The 22,285-nt window shown below is 37.5% G+C and overlaps 2 protein-coding genes across 8 annotated transcripts in view; one reads left to right on the top strand and one right to left on the bottom strand.

Annotated features, from left to right (window-relative positions):
- On the top strand, positions 1-13,203 carry LOC102235204 (poly(rC)-binding protein 2). 7 transcript variants are annotated; one of them, XM_023324704.1, is made up of 13 exons: positions 1-176; positions 1,200-1,325; positions 3,680-3,703; positions 3,781-3,813; positions 3,931-4,047; positions 4,143-4,274; positions 4,393-4,521; positions 5,416-5,490; positions 6,170-6,211; positions 7,217-7,316; positions 7,988-8,034; positions 9,152-9,321; positions 9,827-11,936. In XM_023324704.1, the coding sequence occupies exons 2-13, from the start codon at positions 1,257-1,259 to the stop codon at positions 10,287-10,289; spliced, it is 1,401 nt and encodes a 466-aa protein (XP_023180472.1). In that variant the 5' UTR covers positions 1-176; positions 1,200-1,256; the 3' UTR covers positions 10,290-11,936. The 7 variants fall into 7 exon arrangements, with proteins under 7 accessions (XP_023180472.1, XP_023180470.1, XP_023180473.1 ...); XM_023324702.1 differs by having other exon boundaries at positions 2-176; positions 7,982-8,034; XM_023324705.1 differs by having other exon boundaries at positions 2-176; positions 7,244-7,316; positions 7,982-8,034.
- LOC102234935 (mitogen-activated protein kinase kinase kinase 12) overlaps positions 12,271-22,285 on the bottom strand; it is a 20,612-nt gene continuing 10,597 nt past the window's right edge. The window contains exons 8-14 of the mRNA XM_005796979.2: positions 20,568-20,677; positions 20,201-20,317; positions 19,803-19,940; positions 18,698-19,412; positions 18,184-18,251; positions 16,696-16,996; positions 12,271-15,422 (exon numbers count right to left, since the gene is read on the bottom strand). Of these exons, the coding sequence (XP_005797036.1) occupies positions 15,336-15,422; positions 16,696-16,996; positions 18,184-18,251; positions 18,698-19,412; positions 19,803-19,940; positions 20,201-20,317; positions 20,568-20,677 (1,536 nt within the window). The 3' untranslated portion in view covers positions 12,271-15,335. The remainder of the gene's footprint in view (positions 15,423-16,695; positions 16,997-18,183; positions 18,252-18,697; positions 19,413-19,802; positions 19,941-20,200; positions 20,318-20,567; positions 20,678-22,285) is intronic.

Raw genomic sequence — 22,285 nt, forward strand, 5'->3', positions numbered from 1 at the left:
AAGGTTACAGTTTTGTTGTCTTTGTGTAAAGGAGTGGAGCTCGATCTCGCATCACTCTTCCCTCTTCCCCGAGTCCTTTCTAAACTCTCCCCCGGGTTTTTACCCTCCCGAACCTCTCCCCTTCTACCCTTACAACCCCAACCCTCCCCCCGATCAGTCGGCAGCGCTCTAAGCAGGTGAGTTTTCTGTGATGTTTCTTCTTTTATAACATATTTGTTATGGTCAGAAGTAGCGGAAACAAATCGCTCCTGTGCAGCGTGCTAATAGGCCGCGTGAGGACGATGAGCACGCAATCTGCGCTCGGAGTGATGTGGCTAGCTTAGCCTAGCCTAGCCTATTTTAAAGAACTACAACAGAGTCCCCTTGTGGCACTTTTAGTTACTAATTTTCATAGTTTACCAAGCACATTTGTTTAAGAGATAACAACAATGTGATTCAATTCACCTTGATTCGAGTTAGAATCTGTTCGTAATGCTGACGAAGTAAGCTAACTAGCTAAATATGCTAACAAGCACATGCATACTCCATTCATTTTCCTAGCACGGCTACAGAGGGCTAAGAGACTTTCATCCTTCTTAATAATTTAACATCTCTCCTTAAATCTTCAAAATAAGCGGTTAGCGCTTATTTTAAATCGAATTAATTTATGTTTGTTGCAAATAAAACACAGTCGTCCAGATGAGGCGAAACACGGCAACCAGTTTGTTACTAAACTTGTTTCAAGGCTAGCGAACATAGTTAGCATGTTACCATATGTTATTTTTTCCCCTGGAGGCAATAGATTTACTATTGAAGACCTTCGACCTAGCTGGTGATGTGGATGGATCAGCATTCATCCACATTTTGAAAGCCTGCAACAAACTGCAGAAAAACCTTAAAGCTTAGGATTTTCTCTCGTGGTATCCATCAGTGTGCTTGATAATAAAATATATATTTGGAAATTAAAGAGAAATCACTTAAGTTTGTTATTTAGTCTGAAATATGAATTTAAAGGGAGTGTGAATATTTTCTGATTTATTTTTCTTAAAATATTTACTGAGTTTATTAAATACCATGCCTTGAAATACGTATCCACCAATAGAATTATGAACTTTTAATAAAATTTGAAGCAAAACTGCTGTAACACTGCTGTGTTATAGCATACATTTCCTTTTTCATTCTTATGCATAATGATGTTTTTCTGTATTTATGCTATTTAGATCCATCTTGGTGACCAAAGATTCTCAGTTTCTGTACGGACCACTATAATTGCAGTTATGGACTCCGGAGTAATTGAAGGCGGACTCAATGTCACCCTTACTATAAGGCTGCTCATGCACGGCAAGGTGAGATCACTCAGCAGCAGCTCACGTGGACACTCTAATACAACATGATGCTTTATTGATGAAATTGATAGTCAACAGGATATGTAGGTGAAGGGGAGTAGTGAAAGTAAATGGTAATGGAATCCTTGATCTCAAGAGAAAATGGAGAGACCGAGTTTGATCTCCTGTTTAAGGCAGTATTTATGATTTTCTTTTTTTCAAGTTTTTTTCAAGTTTCATCTTTTGCAGTCAGGCCGAGTCTCGGTTTAATCGTGTGTCGTGCATCGTGTAGTATACAGGGGGGAACAAGAAGCGATTAACACCCCACAACAAGATCCCAAAAACCAATTGTACGAATTGCGTATGCCCCTTGTGTTGCAGGGGCGTACGCAGTGTTGAAGCAGCGTCATGTACCTGAAGCTCACACTCTCAAGTCACTCACTGGAATGCTACTCAAAGTATATAGACAACTGGCTAACTGTCATTTAGTAAGACAAGTAATATAATGTATATTACCATTGTAATTAAATGTTGCTTATTTGAACAAGGACATGACAGTATAAAAGAAGCTGAAATTAAAATATTGGAGTTTATAAACTTCACACGTCTTAGAGAAACATAAGATATATACCTAAGCATTTCTCCTTCCATATTTAATTTATGGTCCATACATCTCTCTCACCTTAACATTCATCAATTTATTATTTAACGATAGAAAGCTTAAGTTTCTCCCCACAGAATGGCGAGGATTGCTAAAGAAGCATGTTTGTTTTTGTTGAGCATTTTCTTATTCTTGGGGGAATGTTTAATCCCTTTTTGCTCCTCGTTTTCTTTTTGGTTTCAGGTTTAAGGCCGTGATGTGTATTACAGTGTGAGCAGTCAGTTTGCATCCGAACATCGAGTCCTACAGTGTGATGTATTCACACGGGTTGAGTTGGAGTTGAATATAACGACTGAAAATACCGGGCGTGCAGTGTTTGACTAGCTGTAGGCTGTCAAATGCTCAATGGGTTTCACTGGAATATCCTTCAGCAATAGCAACAACAATCAATTTACAATTTGTTATGTAAATTTACAATGCAGAAACGGTTTACGTAATAAATTATTCCTCTTATTTTTAGTGCTTTTTTGGCAATTAAAGTTTTTTCAACTATCATTCATCTTGAGTTTTTGCTGGCCTTTTTAAAAATACTGTACTTATTAAAGCCTATTTTGAGATGCACCAATCAGTTGCTGAAATTTTCCTTTTATCAACTTTACCTGCTGGTGAACATAGAATTTTTTTTAAATTTTTCATTAAATGTATAAACTTACAACTCCAGCCATTTTAGTCTATAAATATATCAACAAATGCAATATACTTTGATGTATTTTTTTTATAGATTACTAAAAATCTAATAGAGTTTAGGGGCATTTAAAACTACTTCTCCCATCAAAAAGCATTTTTTTTCTTTTTATGTGCTAAATTGGCAAATCCATTGAAAGCCTTAATGGTGCATTTTTAATCAACATCTACCTTGTATTTTAATTAATGGATGCTGATTGGATGTACAGAAGTTGGACTTAGTAATACACATTTTATCCATTGATTTTTTTTGTATTTTCGCTTTTCTGTTTACTTTTTTTTTTTCATTTTAGCACCATCCCGTGCTTAAAAATTTGCAGCCTGAGGCATTGCCTGGCATTTGTCCCCAGGCCATCTGGCCCTTTTGACAGGATAGCCGCACACGCTCCATGGTGTGAGTTCTGTTGTAGCCTAGTATGGCGGTTTTAAAGGCAGCTGCACATTCTTGGTATTTTTAACTGCAGATTCACTAAACTGGTGAGATATTAAAAAAACATTACCACAGTAAAACTGTGCTAAATTGTGTTGTATTAATAGAAATATGTTTTTCATTTATATTTTTGTCAAGCCCTACCCTGTGTAGACATTATTTCCTGAGGTCTAGAAAAAATATATGCAACTAAGAGAAATTCTCACCAATATGTTTATATTGAGGTAAAACTGGCAATCGCTGACATGTTAGAAATGTACTTGAAATGAAGTTTTATTCCCAAATTTCTGTAGCTTTTCCATTAATGGTAAATAATTCTGCTAGTTTGTGTTGATCTGGTTTTAGATATTAAACCACTCTGCAAGAGCTACTAATAGGTTAGCTAATGCTGGTTTATTCAGTATTAACACATGTATTGCAACATCCCCTGTTGAGTACTGACTCAGTGAACCCTGGATTGCTACATTCATTTTAGTTTGAAGTTTTAGAATTTAACATCAAGCTCCAATTCTTCAATAGGCTAATTTATATAAACATAATTTTTCACCTCGATGAATTCAGAAAAATATGTCTTACAATATTTTTTTTTCCCAATTTCAGGAGGTTGGAAGTATAATTGGAAAGGTAAGATTTTCTGTTCTTTTAATGTTGTTTTTTTTCTTTTATAAATATTAAACATGTCGTTGATTCTCTGCAAACAGAAGGGTGAATCTGTGAAGAAGATGAGAGAAGAGGTTAGTCCTTTCAAGCTCACTGTGTTTCTTTAATTACTACAATGAGTCATATTATTGGCAGATCTTTTCACAGTTACTAAATACTTTTGTAATTTTTTTTGCTTCTCTTCTGTTTAGAGTGGAGCTCGCATTAACATCTCTGAAGGCAATTGTCCTGAACGGATCATCACTTTGGCAGGTCCGACGACGGCCATCTTTAAAGCGTTCTCTATGATTATAGAGAAGTTGGAAGAGGTTTGCTTTGAGTTTTTTTTTTTACTTCTATAGATCAACAGAGACCACCCCATTTTCTAGCTGTATTAATTTAACTTTTCTATATTTCATACCAGGATATCAGCAGCTCAATGACAAACAGCACAGCTACCAGCAAGCCTCCAGTGACTCTACGCATCGTAGTGCCTGCCAGCCAGTGTGGCTCGCTCATTGGGAAAGGTGGCTGCAAGATCAAAGAAATTCGAGAGGTATGCCCTAAAATCAAAACAGTGAAACCTGCATTCTGTTCACCTTTACATGTTACACTTTTAATAAATCAACATTAATGAGGTTTTGTTTAATTTTTTCCCCTCTTGTGCGGTCAAGTCAACTGGTGCTCAGGTACAAGTGGCGGGAGACATGCTTCCCAACTCCACAGAGCGTGCCATCACCATTGCTGGAACTCCGCAGTCAATAATTGAGTGTGTTAAGCAGATCTGCGTGGTCATGCTTGAGGTGAGTGGACAGGTGCAGATGTTGCTATGTTGACTGAAGCCAGTATGAGATTCTCAATGTGAGATAAAGTTCAGAAAAATACCCCAGTTTCATAGTATTTGAGCAAAAATTTAAAACAATAATGCAAAAGATCATTTGTTTGCTTTCTTTAAAGAGAAAGGCAACAATTATTTGCACTCCTGTCAAAATAATGTATTGATTCTGCTCTTTATAGAGTAACACTGAGAGAAAAACAGGCTGGTTATTTTAGTCTGGATATCCAGCCTGTTGTCAGCTGCTCTACAGATTTGCCCTTACACTTGTCACCATAACAAATTTTGCTGGATGATAAATTGTTGTGATAAACTATAATATAGTGTTAAAACCTTTTCAAAGTGATATATTGATAATGGCATAACAATGCAAGATCACCCAATAAACTTTCATTTTGGAAAGAACACTTAATACTAGAACTGGAAAAATATTTTAAATCACCAAAATAAAACACAACGACCTAAAACAATAAATCTCTGTCAGTCTTCGTAAACAAAATAAACCTAAAAACATGAATCATCATAATGGAAATTATTGAGCTCATTTTAATTAAACATGCAGTTAATCACATATTGCAAAATGTACCTTGTATTTTCCTAAGTAAGATTTAAAAACAGCTGCTAATTTATTAAATGATCGGTGGCATTACCTTTAGTTTCCACATTGTGACTGTCTGTAGTTTGTGTTGTAGTTGCAGTGATGCATTGTTCAATAAAGCCAGAAAAACTGCAATCACTTTCTTTGCCTTCTATCTTAAAGGACTGAATATTAAGAACAAGTTTTACTTTTCAAAGTTAATGGTTTTAACATGAAGTAGGTAGTAGATATTATAATAAAACCCACCTTCTTTCCCCTGTGCAGTCTCCCCCTAAGGGGGTCACCATCCCCTACCGACCCAAGCCTTCAGGATCACCTGTCATCTTTGCAGGCGGACAGGTATAAACAGCTTCTCTGACGGACACAAGGTTTATTTATGGAGGGTTTGATTTCCTCTTATATCAACCCCTGAAAAGACTTGAGGAGGTTTAGAGTTTTTTGCTAGCCATTTAAAAAATATATATTTGTATGTTTGATGATTTAACAAGCTTAACCTTGATTTGTGAATTTACAGGACCTAACATAATGTTCATCTTGAATAGATGCTTGACTTTGTATTTACCTTGAGAAAACAGATGCATCGAGAATCACTAAAAACTTGGAGACCAAGTAAAACTCTAAAATCTTGGTTTCCTTTAATGTTTTCCTTTGGTCAAAGACTTTTAGTTTTTCATTTCCCTTTCATCTTGACTTGAACTTAAACACTTTCTGGTGCTTGTTCTCTTAACGCTACAAAGTCTTTAAACTTACCAAGTACTGTGTTGTATTCTTTATAATAATTTTCCATTTGGATTTTTCCTCTAATTCTAATGAAATGTCACAAAATACTTCATTACTCTAAGAAATGTGGAGACTTTGGACAAGAGGTGCATGTTAATATTTGTTGAGTATCATCAGGTTGACTTTTGATATGCAGGAGTCATCTGGTTGTCATCTAATGGTGACGTACCTGGAGAAGTAAGTGACCCAATAAAACCAGATGAGAGGCCTATGAAAGCTTTGTTTCCATATGTTTCAGGCCTATGCTGTACAAGGACAGCACGCGATCCCACAGCCAGATGTAAGTGCAGTAGGACTTTTTTTCCCCCCCTTGATCCTCCCCACCACCACTTCCACTCCCTTTCATAATTACAGCTTTGTCCCAACATGAATTATCGCCCACTTAGCCACATATAACTATAGGTACCTTGTTTATCCTTCATTTAATCTGCAGTCATCCGTCCTTTTTATATCAACCATTTAGAAGAGTCATAACTTTTCTCACTATCTGTTCAGTTTTTGCAGTCAGAAGCGAATTTAATTGACATTTGTTGTTTGTTTGTCCAGACTCTCCACTGTTCCATGAATAATAATCTGTCCCTGCTGCTCACTCCTCCCTGTTCTTCCTCTTTGTTCAGTATTGTCTCATTTATTAGTCTGTCCTGAATAAACACACTGTTTTAGTCTTTTCCTTTGTCACTTTGTCCTCTGGTCAGTTTTTGCCTCATACAATCAATTCTTCTTTTTTTTTCCTTTAAGTAAAAAAGATATGTTGGATTAGGATCTTTTACCATGTAGATAGTTGTCGTAAATGCTTCTTAGGCCAAAAGGTTGTTTGTGTAAATGTATTCTATCACTATTGATTATTATTATTGATTATTAGGCCTGATGTGATTTAGATGTAGCATTTAAGTTTCTTCTCCACTCTCCTAAAGCTAAGTTGAAGCAGTTTGTTGTTTTGCTTAGGAAATCCCCTCTGTACAGGGACTGTGTATTGTAGCTTTGTTTTTACCCCAAAGATGGCAGGAAAAGTTTACCAAGAGGTGGAGCCTGACTAGAGAAGAAAACAGATTTGGTTTCCCATATAGACTTATGTTAGACACATAGAGAGAGCCTGATGAGAGAATAAGACATCTACAGATCATAGAACGAAGTCTTGTGTGTTAAGTTTTCCTTTGTTTGCGCTTCTTTGTGTAGCTGTCTGTACTGATTGTGATTTTTATGTGCTCTGTTTTTTTCCCCTCTTCCTGTGTTTTTCCGTTTCCTCTGTTTCTTCTCTCCCCGCCTCCTCCTCTCACTCTCACAGTCTTCCTCTGCTGCTATTTCTCCACAGCTCACCAAGCTTCACCAGCTGGCTATGCAGCAGAGCCCTTTCCCTATTGCACCAGGCAACCAGGGATTCACTGGTATGCAGCACAGCAAGGCCCATGGGCTTTCACGCCGCCATTCCAGCTGATTCGACTCGAATGTTTTGCATTGCCACACCACGTTGACAGTCACCATCACGTTCCCTGAAGTAGGGAGGGCTTTGCTGTACACTATAAAACAATGCAGCATTTTTAAAAAAAACATCTGGTGTGCTCTAGTATCCATTTATTTTATTTAAAAATTATATTTTCTTGCTGCAGTTTAGAATAATAAGATTACTCAGACCTCATAAAATTAACCAACGTCAATATTAAGAAATAAACAAGGCTTACTACTCTGGTAAAGAATGGTATGCGGTTCAAGTATTACTCAAGTTTAGGCAGATATGGAAAACTGTCTGTACTTCCAGACTTTGTTGCATCTTATTGTCAGAAATATTAGAAAACACAAACAAAGATGCCAGAATATTGCTTTCTTTATGCATCTAGGTTTATACCAATGAAGATCCACAGTTGCACAGAGTTTGTTTGAGGTTTTATTGCCAGTTTTTGTCAATTATTAGTTCTGAAAAAAAAAACCCAATGACTTTTTCTGTCAGAATTTCAGGTCAAACTGTATTCGAAACTTATTCATGTCACTGTGTGGCCTTAAAAAGTTAGGATGTTGTTGCTTGTTTGAGTTACTGATGTATTTTTCTTGTCAGGGATAGATGCTTCTGCTCAGACTAGTTCACATGAGATGACCATTCCAAATGATGTAAGTCAGACATTCAATTACTTTTACACACTGTTGTCAGTTTAGTAATAAGCAAGATTTCTGCTGAAGATTTTTTGGGGCATTAGTTTTATGAAGGGATTACATTAATCACCAAAGTTTAAAAAAAAATGTTGGCAGTGTCTGAGAATATGATCTATTTTGTGTTAAATTTGGTTCTAATTAAATATGTAATAGACTTTGATTAGTTTGATTTGATTTTTAATAATTGTTCATTTTTATGTGCATGGAGACTGATTGAAATATATGCACCATATAATCTAATCTAAATGATTACCTTTACTTCCAAAACAAATATCTTAAGATTTGTGATTTTTTTCCCATAAACCTTTCAATGTTTTTATTAAGTCAAATACATTTTGTATTTTAAAATATTAATTTTAACCTGGTAAGTCATAAAATAAAGCTGTCCTTGTTTGTGCATGATGAAAATAAAATAAAAATTGGAATGAGACTGAACTTGAACTGAATAAAAATAGGTCTTAGTTCAGTTACTGAAAGCAATGTTTCAACTGTTATAGCTTTTAGCCAAAATCTAGTAGTAGAGACTTTACCATTATGATGTTTATTTATAGTCTGTTTTATTTAGATATTTAAATTTGACATACACTTTATCTACACAATTAAATGTGAATGAAAAGGACTGTAGTAAAATTATTTTTTAGGTTTCGCTCAATGTCTGCACATCAACACACATATATGAAACAAAGTGGTTTTCGTAAGCCTTTAAAAGTTGCTCATTGGAGAGTATTTAGATTGTCCATGCGCTGTTTTGAAAAATAAAATGGTGCCAAAAACCAGGAGCTGAAATCTCTGCAGCTCTCCTGACTGGATGTGCATAAAAACGGTCCAACTGTGGGACTGGGACAGCTTTCAAAACATATTTGCTCACCATAGCACGATGAGTTCTTTGTTTACTAGCAGACATTTTGTGAAACTAGAAAACCTCTAATGCTTCAATCACTGAATCACTGATGGAAAGATTTCTTTTCAACAATTTTCTGTCAAAACTAGGCCATGCTGGAGAAGTGTTATTCTAAACTACTGTCCATTTGTGTCTCTATTCTTTTTTCCCCTCATTCGTCCCTCTCTTCACCAGCTGATCGGATGCATCATTGGCCGCCAGGGAGCCAAGATCAATGAGATCAGGCAAATGTCTGGAGCCCAGATCAAGATCGCAAATCCAGTGGATGGATCAACTGACCGGCAGGTTACCATCACAGGCTCGCCCGCCAGCATCAGTCTGGCAGAGTACCTCATCAATGCAAGGTGAGATAATCCGAACATAATTACAACGTCCCCATAGTGGTAAAACAGTCACTCATTGCAGATATTTAATTTAACATGTGAATAGAAGGCACAGGTTTAAATGTGGTCATGCTGTTGTGTTGGATCAAATTACCTCCAATTTTACAAGAGAGAAAAAAAACAATTCAAGAATCTTCTGACCTACTAAACTTCAGTAGCTTTGTTCAGTTTTCTATAACTTAGCTGATGGTGTTTTCTTTTTCTTGGTATTTGTTAATATTCCCCCTCCCCCGTCCTTGACTCCCACATTGATCCACCACTACAGTTATGATGAGTCGTTCCACTTCTAGTTTAACTCATTAATTACTAATAACACGTCTGCTGTTTTGGTCGCATCCCTGAGTGATTTTTATCCCCGCACCCGACCCCATCTCCCCTCCTCCTCCCCCTCACCCATTGCTCACCAGCCTGCCCTGTGACCCATCCCGACTGTGTTGTCCCTCTCTCCTTGTCTCTCTTTCTACAGTGTAGAGTCCTCTAAACCTCCTCCCTCCTCCTCCTCTTCCTCCTCCTTGAACCCTGAACAGACCAGCTTGTGCCCTCCTTCCACCTCTACTACTACTACTACTACCACTACTACTACCACCACCACCTCCTCTGCCGCTACCTCCTCCTTCTCCTCTTCCTCCTCCTCTTCTTCCTCTTCCTCCTGTGTGGCGCCCCCTACAGCCTCCATCCCTCTGTCCTTGTTGGCTCCAGGGCCACCTCCTTCCTCCTCCTCCTCCTCCTCCTCTTGCTCCTCCACCGACTCCCTGCTCCCCAGCTCACCCGCCTGTGTGTCGAGTCTCCTCAGTCTCAAGCCCCTGCCTCTCCTGGCCCTCCATGTTGTCAGTGGGGCCAGTAACCCCCCACACCCAATTCCCACTGAGCCCAAAGTGGCCCCCGAGCTGGGCTCCAAGTCCAAAAGGCGAAGGCTCTCCCCTTACTAATGAAGGAAACATAAGTCATCTCCTCCTGAAGTGCTGACAGTGCTCTTTGTTGTCTGTACCTGCACTTGCTTTTGTATCTGGCTGCGCCATGCCTCGCTTACAGCACAAAGCAGCCCCCTGTTACCAAGCCAGAGAGGTGGTTAACGCCATATTTATAAAATATCTGTAGCTTGACTCTACCTGTCTCTTTAAAATGTGACATGTCGAGTGCATTATATTTTTCAAGGACTTTGAATTTAGCATGGACAGGGAGTAGTTTAACCGAATCTCTCTCTCTCTCTCGTTGTGTAAGCTCTGCTCAGGTAGCGGCTCCTTTAAGATGTCACGTTGTACCTGTGGAATTTGATTTCTCTCTCGTTATTTTTACGTGACTGTTGTTAGTTTACAAAAAGGGTTGTCTCGTGATTTGTTTGCTGATTTAAGAAAAATTAAAAAAAAAACAGAGTAATTTTAAATCAAAGTAAATCTTCCCTCAGGTATCAAAGCCACTTATTTATGCTTTGGATTTTGTTGATTATTTAAAAAATCTAAAATGACCCATCTACTTTAGCTTACCAATAAGAGATGATTAATAAGAAGGCACCAGATTTATGTAGGTAATTTTGTCTCATCTCAAAAAGATGAAAATACATTTCTGAGAGCTTTAGGATTTAGCTCATAAGTTTGTCTATTAAACTTGAAAACAGGAGCAAAACAAGAGCAGAATCATGTCAAAGTCCCACTTGAGGCATTTTTGATTGATTCTCATATATTTACATCATCTGTGAAAAGTTGTCTGGAAACATTGCAGTGTGGGTGAAATGAACTCTGAATAAGCTTACCCTGGTTTCTGCATGAAAAGAGTAAAATTGAATCAGATCAAATAAATAGGATCATGTTTTCCCATATTTGTGAGGGCAAGGAGTTTTTAGCAAAAGACGATCAGTCAGTAATATATTTGGGCACATAAAAGTTGGACACTAATTATAGAAAAGGTTAGGTTACCATAACTGATTAGAGAATTAAGGCCTCTCAATTGATTATTGAGGAAGGTATTCATTATTTTCAACATGCCATTTAAAAAAAATAACCCTTGAGCAATATTTGAAATGTTGGTGTCATTTCTAACCAGAAAATCTTTCTTGTTAAATAAAAACAGCACAAAATCTAAATCAGAATAATTATGTGCCGACTTGTAATTTTTTACAAATTCTGTAAGTCAATTAAATAACAAAAAAGGCCAAAAATCAAAAAATAGTAGTCATATAGCTTTCAGAAGAACTAAGTTGTTTGCTCCTGTTTTGCAGAGTTTCCGCTAAACCTGTGCAGCTTTATTTTTATCTGTAACCATAAGTAGTGTGAGTCCCGTTTACTAAGTTTTTGATTATTTAGTCCCTTTGCTAGTTCATTCAGATTATGCCAGATTTAGATCAGCTGCTGACTTAAGATGTATCTTTATTTGTAACAACCCCCCCGCCTCCAGGCTAGACATGTAATGGGTTTCTGTAAGAGCACATTTCCTGGTGTATAAAGCCAGATGACCTCCTTCCAGAGGTTTATATGGTAATGATGTAATAATGTAGAGTAAATATTGATGTTTTCTCTGTTCTGTCTGATTGCATGCCTTCCTCTCTCTCCTCCCCTGCTCTGTGGGTGTGTATCTGTTTTCTCCAGGCTTTCCTCTGAGGCCACGGGACTGGCAGCCAACTGATAAGACACAGCATCTGCACTAAATCACATTTTTATATCATTGGCTACCGTAAAAATTCAGGCAATGCAACTATACAACTTCAGAGTTTATATAATGTACATCCTCTTTTCTCATTTGAAATCATGTCAACTGATTTGATCTGCTGAGTTCCTTATTTATTTATTTTTGTTTGGGTTTGGTTTTAGTAAAAGAAAAAAGAAAAAAAAGCAGAAAATTAGGTTTTTAATTCTGTTTTTGAGTCGAGTTACAGATTTTAATGTTATTAGGCTTGTTTTCTCACTTCCTTTTAAGTTTTTTTTTTTTTTTTGCCATGACAGAAAGTAGAGTTGGAAAACTCTGATTTAGGGCATATAGACTTAGTTCTGTACAGTCATTTATTTTTTTCTTTGAACAGGAAAGAGGAAAAATAAAACGTATCAAAAGTAAGAATAGAGTGACTGTTTTATTCTGTCTATATACATGATTTTTATCTTCTTTTTATTCCTACCTGTTGGGTTTTTCATGTACTTGCTTTAAGAATACACAGCATCCTCACCCTGTGTCACCTTCTTCAACTGAAGTGCATCCGAAGCGCTTGTAACACTTAATGTCACCTGATGAGAAGACGTAGCTGTAGCTGCACTATCACAGAATATATTTGGTTATGAAGACAAATGTTCTAACACTCAGATTAATTTATTCAGATGTGTATTACAAAGCATGTCATGTTCCCTCTCCTCCATGTCATTCCGTTGTATTTTCGCCCTTCCCCCCTCTCCTGGTCCTCAGATCATTTGTTGATTATTTTGCTGGTTTTGGAGGATTTTGTTGGGGGGTGGTGGGGGATGTGTTTCGGGCTTGGCTCAAGGGATCAGGATCAGAGGGTTATCCTCAATTTTTTCTTTTGTATAAATTGATATATACTGAAAAAGAAAAAAAGTTGGAATATTTGTTTTAAATGGAAGAATTATTTTTTTTAACTACCAAAGTGGAAATAACTTCTGGACACTGAATTTTTGTCTAATAAATGTAAATGAGGCTGAGGAGTGAACCCGTATGAAGGAGACAAAGAAAAGGGTTGTGAGTTAACACTAAATTCCTGCTCTTTGCTTTGCTCAACTCAGAACTTATTTTATTTTTTATTTGCAGGACAGAAAAAAAAATTGTGCACGTTCTTTGAGACTGTAGACCTGGGTGCCACATTGTTTAAAAAAATGCATAAATAAAGATGTGAAATGCTCAAAACCACCAGCCTCTTGGTTTCCTCTTGTAAAGCATTTAAGAACAAAGGTGGAGAGTTTGCAAGTTGGATTTTATTTTTAAATTGTTTCTTAAATATATTTATTGTACAGTTACATTGATGCAGTAGAAAATGTTTCAGTTCAGCCCAGTGTTGTATTACTTCAGAACACTAGAGGGCAGTAGTTTGGCTTGTTGACAACATTTTATCTTAAGGATTTCAAATTTTGAGGGGGATGAGTTGATTATAAAAGGTCTACCAATGTAAACAAGAAACAAAACAATTGACAACAAGCTGCATATTTTATCTTATCAAGTGTTCTGATGATCAGGTATGGAAATGTGGAACAGATCCGAGTTGAAGTGCAAGGTAAAAAGACATCAGCACCAGTTTTTATGATCACTTGATTCTTGGCTGAAAAGAACAAATAGACCAACAAAAGGCTCAATACTTGAGCATTGAGTGTCGTTTGTGCAAGCGTTGAAACAATAGTTAGTAAAGCTTTGTGTTCTTGGTTTCTCTCAACAGTCCATGTCAATCTTATGACATGGGGGAAGGGGGGAATAAAGATGTACTTAGTAATTTCTCCACAAGTATCTCCTTTGCACTAATAATTTTGTAGTAAATAACTGAGCCTCTATCGGTTCATATTTCCTTTTGTTGAACAATATTGCATTCAGTAAACATGAACTATTGTCTGTAATAGGCCTCAACTGTCTTGTCTAAGTTGCCAACTGACGATGAATAACAATTTATTTGCCAAAAAAGCACATCTCAATAAATTAGAATATCATCAAAAGGTTTCTTATTTTAAAAAATTTAATCCCATGTATTTATTGCACAGTGATATAAGCATTACTTTTAGTTTTGATCATTATGGCCGAAATTCAGTTCGTTAGAATACTACACAAACCAATTCTATATGCGGAATAACAAAAATTATTTCTAATTGATGTGTTATAGCCAACACAATCATGTACAAGATAGCTGACTCGTCTTTCTTCCTGCAGATAGTCACTGAACCCTCCATAATGAGGCTGAAAAAGTTAATTGCTAAAGATGACTGCAATTATTTAAACTTTCTGAGAAGTTGGGGTTTTATTCACTGTAATCTATAGTAATCAAAATGAAAAATAAATAAATTGCTGAAAAATACAGGCCTCTGTGTAATAAATCTATATAGTACATGAGTTTCACCTATTGAGTTGAACTACTGAGATAAATAACCTTTCAGATGATAGTTTTTAAATTTATTGAGGTGCACCTGTACATGTTTTATCAGCATTTGTTCATCTAAGGGTTGGTTTAATTTTCACAAAAACAATATTTTCTGGACTGAAATATCAAAACATCTTAAATATGCATACTTTTTTCTTACAAACATGCTTTTTAAATATTACAAACCCTTCAAACTCTCCAAAAACACATTTGCCCCTGCAAAATACTTAAATACTGCAATACTTTGTATGTTTGAGATCAGACATGAACAGCAGGTAAAGTTACATTCTACCAGCAAAAGCTTTATGAGGTTCTTATATAATAGCGCCACCTGCTGAGGAATGTCAGCACCTTCAGTTATACAATCTCAAGTATAAAAACATTTGTTCATTTTACAACATCTTATATTAACAGTGACAATGAATGGAAAAACTATGATAAATAATTGCAAACAACCTTAAATGTAAACTGGTTTTTTTTATCAGCCATTTCACATTAAAATAATAAGTGCATAATATTTAAAGGAAAAAGATTATGACACAGTAGATCTTAAGAAATAAGTGCAGGTCAAACTTGTTGTAAAAACCCTGAAATGATCTCCTAATCATATTTTCACTGGACAGTATAAAATAAATAAATATAAAAATAAACATGGAAGATGACTGAAGACATGAACGGACAGTCTTGTTACTGGCCTCTCTGAGATGTAGTGTCCTGGAGCTGAAAACGGATTGCTTTGCTGTCTGTCAGAGTGCCTCTAGTTTTATATCCACAGATTTTCTGATAAGGTTTTAATTTCCTTTCTGCACTCAATCCCTCCTGTGGTTGTCTCTGTGGGTTTCCTAATGTCTGACAGTAAAAGAAGGATGCAGAGATGTACTGTAGATGTACAGATCTTGTGGGTTCAGATTTTTGGGTTTCACCAGTTGGTTGGTGGCTGATTGGGCTCTGCGCTGCATGAATGGTCCAGTTCTGCACTGTCGCAGTCCGAGTCGTCGTACAGGCCCTAAGAGATCAAACAAGCACAAATTCTCTGAATTAGCATATTTGAGTCTCACTGGGTAATGTAGTCAAACATTAGCTGTTTTTACACAATCAAGTCTAATAGTTACATTTTCTGACATGGGATTCTGTTGAGGCAGTCAGTATCAGTGATTAGTATCAGTCAGTGTCTGAAACAGACAGAAGACAAAGTTGTCTCTGTCTAGAGCCGGTGTCAAACTCGTTTTCATTTTAGGCTATATCAAGATCAATAATGTCCTCAAAGGGCCGGTTGTGGGAAATATATTGCTAAATCTAACCAATAACAAACTTAAAATATTAATAACTAACTGTATGAAACTTGATTAGTACTTCTTAAAGTTAACATTGAAGACTTTTTCACATTAATGTAATTTGGCAGCAAACAGACTCATTCAATAAAGTAGAATATTATTGAAAAGCCCATTTATTTTAGAAACTTAATCACTAAGTGAAACACATTATATGGATTAACTAAATAGATGAATGTTATAAATCCTTAATTTCAATTATGACTTAGCTAAATAAAATGTGTCATTTAAAATTAGAATATTACATCAGACCAATAAAAATTATTTTTAAAAACAGAAATGTGGCCTTAATGAAAAGTGCATTATTTTCAAAAGGTACATTCAATCTGATTAATGAGACTGATCAAGACATATTGTAATTCACTGAATATCACTTCTGATTAAAAACTGCTCTGATTGATAAACTAATACTTAAGAACACAACTATTACCTTGAAGGTTCTACGTATGTCTCCCTCTGGACTCTAGAGGACCACTTAAATACTTATGGGGGGCTGGTTTTGTGCCCCGGACCTTGAGTTTGACACATGTGGTCTAGAGAAATGTAGAGAAGTTCTCACAGGGGAATTACGTTAACAACTTGTGGGACTGTGGTATATTTCCTGATTGGGTATGATCAACATATTGGGTATGGGAAACTACTGTTATCGAAATGTAATATTACCAAACACATTCCCAGACATAACTAATGTCTTAATGTACAACTGTAATTAGAAAAATGTCCCAAATTTGAGTTTTTAGCAATACAGTATTATAAAAATTGTAAAATTCAAGTTATCTTGACATATATATATGTTAACATGGGCTCCGGTCTTACTAGCTCTTTGATTAATTCCTTGGAGAGACCTGATCTCTGATTCTCCAAACACTAAAATACTCAAATTAACTCGATGTTGCTCTTGTTTAGATAAAGCGGAAATAATCCCTTTAGTTTGTATTTCTGACATACCTCACAGTTATGTTCACTCAAAGCGAGCTGCGTCTTGACTTGTCGTACTTCAGCTTCTCTCTCAGACAGTCCATCAGAGCCCAGTTGGCTCGGATCACAGGGGTCAGCTGGGATTTCTGAGCCCTGAGATAGCAAGTCGTCGCTTTTGTCATCCAGCCGCTCGTCCGTGTTGGTGCTGACTACGTCGGGTGTGCCACTGTGGGAGTGGTCGGTGGTGTTTCCCTCCTCGCCGTCTGACACTGATAGGTTTTCTAGGCTGAAGTTTGACAGCGACTGACATTTGGAGATGCTCACTGGCCGCCTGTGTAGAAATAGAACAGACATATCCAGAATTAGAAACATTAATTTATTGTTAGGAGACAGACAAGTGAAAGAGAGTTCCAGAAATAAATATACAATACAGTATGTGTAGCAAAAAAACATTATCATAATTTCAATCATTTTAAACAAAATGTTGGCTAACTGAAAAGTATGTCCATGTGTTGTACGGTATATGCACTTAATACTTAGTCAGGCGTCCTTATATGTTCTAAGACTAAAGCACTAATGTCCCAGCAAGATCTAGAGAAACATATCCATATCTTTAGCCGCATTGACTACTGCAACAGTTTCGTCACATGTCTGCCTAAAAAAAGTCAATCCTCCAGCTGCAGCTGATCCACAACGCTGCTGCTTGCATTCTCACTAAAACCAGGTAGATAGAGCACATAACTCCAGTTCTAAAATCTTTACACCGGCTCCCTATAGCTCAGAGAATGTACTTTAAAATATTTTTGGCAGTTTATAAATTACTGAATGGCTTAGGACCAAAATGCATTAATGATCTGTTGTTTGTCAAATTAACCTTCCAGACCATATAGGCCTTACTTGTTCTATTCTGCTCTGCATCCCCAATATCACAACCAAACATGAAGAAGCAGGATTCAGTTTTATGCTCCAATAACCTAGAACAAACTTCCAGAAAGCTACAAAATTGTTGAAACACTGAGCTCCTTCAAATCAAGGCCAAAAACTCTTGCTTAGAGCTGCTTTTGATTAATAATAACTGGAACATTGATTAATTCTGTCTGGATTAAACCTTTTTATTACTTCTCTTCATTTTGCAACTATTCTGTAATGTTTTTATTTGTTTGTTTATTGTGTTGTGTTTTTTTCATATAAAGCACTCTCAAGTGTATTGCTTATTTGCTTTCATGTAGTAAAGTGTACATCTTCTTTTGCACACTTTTAGCACCGGCTGTCGTATTTTACTGGTAAGAAAAAGAAAAATGTTGCCATATATGTTTTTGACAATGTGACTACAATCCAGTTAGCTGGTTTTCAAATGTTTTTTGGTGTTATTATTTTTAAATAACATGTCTAATTAGCACAAAAGTATCTTGATTCGTCTAATGGTCAGCTCTAATGAGATGATACAGCCAACTGAGCAAAATTACAATTATGAAAATTACATTTCTAAATAATTTTTCAAGTCTTTATAATTCTCACCGTCTCCTGGGCAGCTCCACCTCACTGTCCACTTCTCCCTCCTCTTCCTCTGAAGAAAGGCCACGTCTCTGTGGAGAAAAGCATCAACAAGGACATATACAGTAGTTTAACATTAGTCTGAATAATTTCATTGAAGATTTTTGAGCTTTCTCATGAGAAAATACATTTTTGAAAAGAGAAACAGAAAAAAACTGGAATATGAAAATACAGGTTCTCTAAAAAAATCACTACCGATAATTCACAGAGATCAAACATTCAAATCTTTTAAGCCTGTTGCTTAAATTAACTTGTGGTTCGACATTCTGTGAACTAAAAACACTAAGATATTGACTTCTGCCAGTCACTGTAGTAAAACCACTTTACAGTGACAGCTGCATGCTTGCATGCACTTTTAAATAAAAAATGAATCAGATTTGTAATCTGTTACTTTATTATTCTGAAGCATCTCCCTGTAGATTAGTTTCTGCTGTCTTTGTAAAAGTGATTGCAATGGGAGCAGCTAAAGCAGCGTTACCTGACTGCGTGTGACTGCCGCCCTGTACAGTAAGGCCGCAGGCGTGAGGCGGCGCTGACTTCTGGGTGAGCGTGTAATCACTGTCCCCTCCTCCTTGTCCTCCACCTCATGGGAGACCCGAGCATTCCCCAGAACAGACGCTCTTCCTGCAGCGGCCCCTCTGCCACACGGTGAATCTGGGCTGCTGGAGAATGGAATGGATGCTGCGTCTTCGCTGGGCGTGTCGCTCCGTGGGGGCGTCTCCACCAGGTCATCGCCCCCCACCCCCACATCTTGCCTGTCCCTTGGCCCCTCGGTTTCTCCGCTGTCTTCCAGCCCAGCAGAGGCGCTCTGACTGCCTGCTCTGTCCAATCCAGGCCTCAGCTGCCCCCTCCTGCGGACCTCTGCCTCCAGGGTGGTTGAAATGAGATCAGGGCTGGAGGAGGACATCTTCTTGAGCAGCAGGTCATGCTGGAGGCCCCTGATCGCCGCTGTGGGGTCCAGACGGTGCTTGCTGCTGGGAACGGATGAGGTGGCATTGATCATTGCTAGGGAGGAGGACAGAGTGGCTTTCAGCTGAGCCAGGTCACTGCTGCTGCCCTTGCCGGCCTTCCTGTAGCGGGGCTTTCCTCGGCGAGAGCGGCCAGGGGAGGTGGAGCCTTTGTTGGGGATGGTGACCTGGGTCATAGATGAGTCCAGTTTGGGCAGGATGACTTCTGACTTCAGTAAATCTGGTCTGCAAACAGAAGAAACACACTATGTTTATAAAAAGCTTGTCTTTTTATAATAATTGCTTAAGAATTTCCTTATCAGCAAAACTTTTTGGTTATGCATTAACTCCTACTTTGGGTATAAGACTGTGGAAATAGCAGAACTACTAATTTACTTCTTTTTAATGAATAAACAAAAAAATGTGAAAATATTATTTAATAGTTTTGAATTGATCTTGGAAACAATCATGCCTAAAAACCTTGCATTGATGTGCAAAAAAGAACCATGTCACCACAAATTCTGCAAACCCAGTATGCTTACTGACTGATTTGGTATTACCACAAACATAATGAGCTTGAACAAACATTTGCACATCATGTCCAGGTATGGAAAACAGTGTGCTTTGCTGTTTCACCTCTTGCTGTGTGAAGGTAGTTTCTGCGGTACGTTGCGTTTCTTCATGAGCTTCTCCATGGAGTTGGAGGAGGCCGACTGTCTGGAGCTGTGGTGCTTGAAGCAGCTGGGGTATTTTTTGTCCAATGACTGCTCCCTCCTGGCATTCAGACATAAAGAACATGACTAGTTAGAATGAATACAGAAAGACACAAAAACAGTCGGGACTTTATGATAGGCAATGTCCCTTTAGTAACAAATTTGTAGCACAAAACATCTACAATTAGTAGCTCAGCCCATTCAATTCTCAGTTTTAGGGCAGGTTTATTTTTAAACAGAATGACCCCAATCACATATTTCTTTGATGTAAATGTTTTAAAAGCATATCAAGAAAAAAAATGAAGCAGCAACGTTTCATACTTGAGAAGCTCCTTCTCTTTGATCTCCAGCTGCAGCATGATAGCGTTAAGCTCCATGTAGAGATTATTGGCTCGCTCCAGTTTCCGCTCGTAGTGCTCCCGGATGTCCAGTGCATGTCTGCATGTAGAGGAAAGCTCAATAATGTCCAGACACATGCACTGTGCACAACAATTACTAAGATGATGGGAGCTATATTTAAATCTGAGGATACAGAATATGGACTTTCTAGATTACTTGCGATTGTTGTTTCTACTTTACAGTCCAAACCTTTTAACTATAAAAATTATTCAAATAAAAAATAATATCCATACAGCTGAATAGAAATGCACACTAAAGTTGACAGCACAATTTTCTTTACAATTCTAACCTGAGTTCTTCTCTGCGTCGTTTGATGAGTTCCTCATCCAGTCTGTGAAGACATGTCCCCTCAGACTTAATCTTCTCAAAGTTATGTCTCACCTCGTCTCTCCACTCCGCCTGGAGAAACACAGAACAAAATACCGTCAGAAGAAAGTCTTAATGACCCGGAGTGATTGCACACTTTGAAGTGTCAAACATCAAATTTGTCTATGTGCTGACGAGTCTTTGTTAGCAGGTTTTCACAATAAAGAGAGAAATAAGCCAAGAAAATGTTGAAAGACATAAGCATGTATGCAGCACAAGCATACGGTATGTGGTGAATGATGTAAAATCATACCAAATTAACAAATAAAAATAGATAATTGTAATGGTGATGTATATGTGGACACAGCAGGAAACCATTTATCCCTTTCATACATGTTTTAAACTCCCTCACCTTTACAAACATGGTGTATTTTGTCAGTTCTCTCGTTTGCACTGCGATAATTAACTGTGACTCAAGTTCATGTTGCTAATATTAACATAAAAATGATACCAACACCACAAGACAACTTCTTTGCACCTTGATTTAGATGGAGAAATGCTTTCAATTTGCAGAGCAATTAGCTCTTTTTTTGTCACTGAAACCAAACCCATTAAGCTGTCAGATAAAAATCAATACCCAAAGAGCGAAACCAAACGTACACTGATGTGACGTGGATCTTAAAAGAAAAGAAAAGAAATGCGGCATGAGCATTTACTTGTATGCAGCAGAGTATGACAACTGTTATCTGATACCTGTCATATCAGAGAACTAATATGTAAGTCAGATTTATGAGCGCATGGAGGCACATGCATGTGTATTAGACTAGTGCACGAAATATGCTCTTCTTATTAACCTAATGGACTCTGTGCACACTCTTCTATGTCTCCAGTCCCCTCTTTTTTCCACTCTCTTTTCTCTGCTCTCTACCATTAAGGCAATCAATACACTCTGGCAGCAAATACTTCTTTCTAATGTCACAAGAAAAATCCATTATGGGGCAGAGAGGAGGAAAAAACTGGGCAAGGATTCAACCGGGAGAAGGGGGCAGGGAGAAATAAAGGATCAAGGATAAGTGGAAAGAGTGATGGAGGTTTACGTTTTGCATGAAGAGATTCAACCAGATAAGATGAGTTATAAATAGATATCCACAAAGACATATTTTCCACACAATTATACCTCCATACCCCTCCTTACTCCATCTCTTTGGTCTAGCACATTTGTACTATGCCTCCATCCCCCACCTAGACACAGGTAGACACACAGCGTCCTTCCCCATCACACTCAATATGAAGAAAAGGTTCTTTCCTTGACCCGTGAACCGAAGCTTGAATAAAAGACCACAAATCAGCAGAAGCATGTGACACGGAAAGAAAAAGGGAGGAAAAAAAAGCAAGCAACAATAATGCAGTGTGATTGAAAGGACAGGTATTATTAGTGGGCTCCCTGGAGACCTGGGGCTCGGGTGCAGCTGTGTACTTGCCACTGCATATAGTTACTTCAGTGGACTGGAAAAAATGGTGGCAGCTTGTCAGCAAAATGAGAATTAGTGATGTTGCCAGGCGAGAGATACAGACCTCATGTGCACTTCACTAAATGGTCATTTATAACTCAATCTGACTTAATGAATAGATTTTCTGTAAATAAATTTATGAAATGTATTTTATAAAGGCTGACTTAATCCTCCATCTCTGTCTGATTTT

The sequence above is a fragment of the Xiphophorus maculatus genome, chromosome 20 (assembly GCF_002775205.1).
Source record: "Xiphophorus maculatus strain JP 163 A chromosome 20, X_maculatus-5.0-male, whole genome shotgun sequence".
Taxonomy (NCBI): Eukaryota; Metazoa; Chordata; class Actinopteri; order Cyprinodontiformes; family Poeciliidae; genus Xiphophorus; species Xiphophorus maculatus.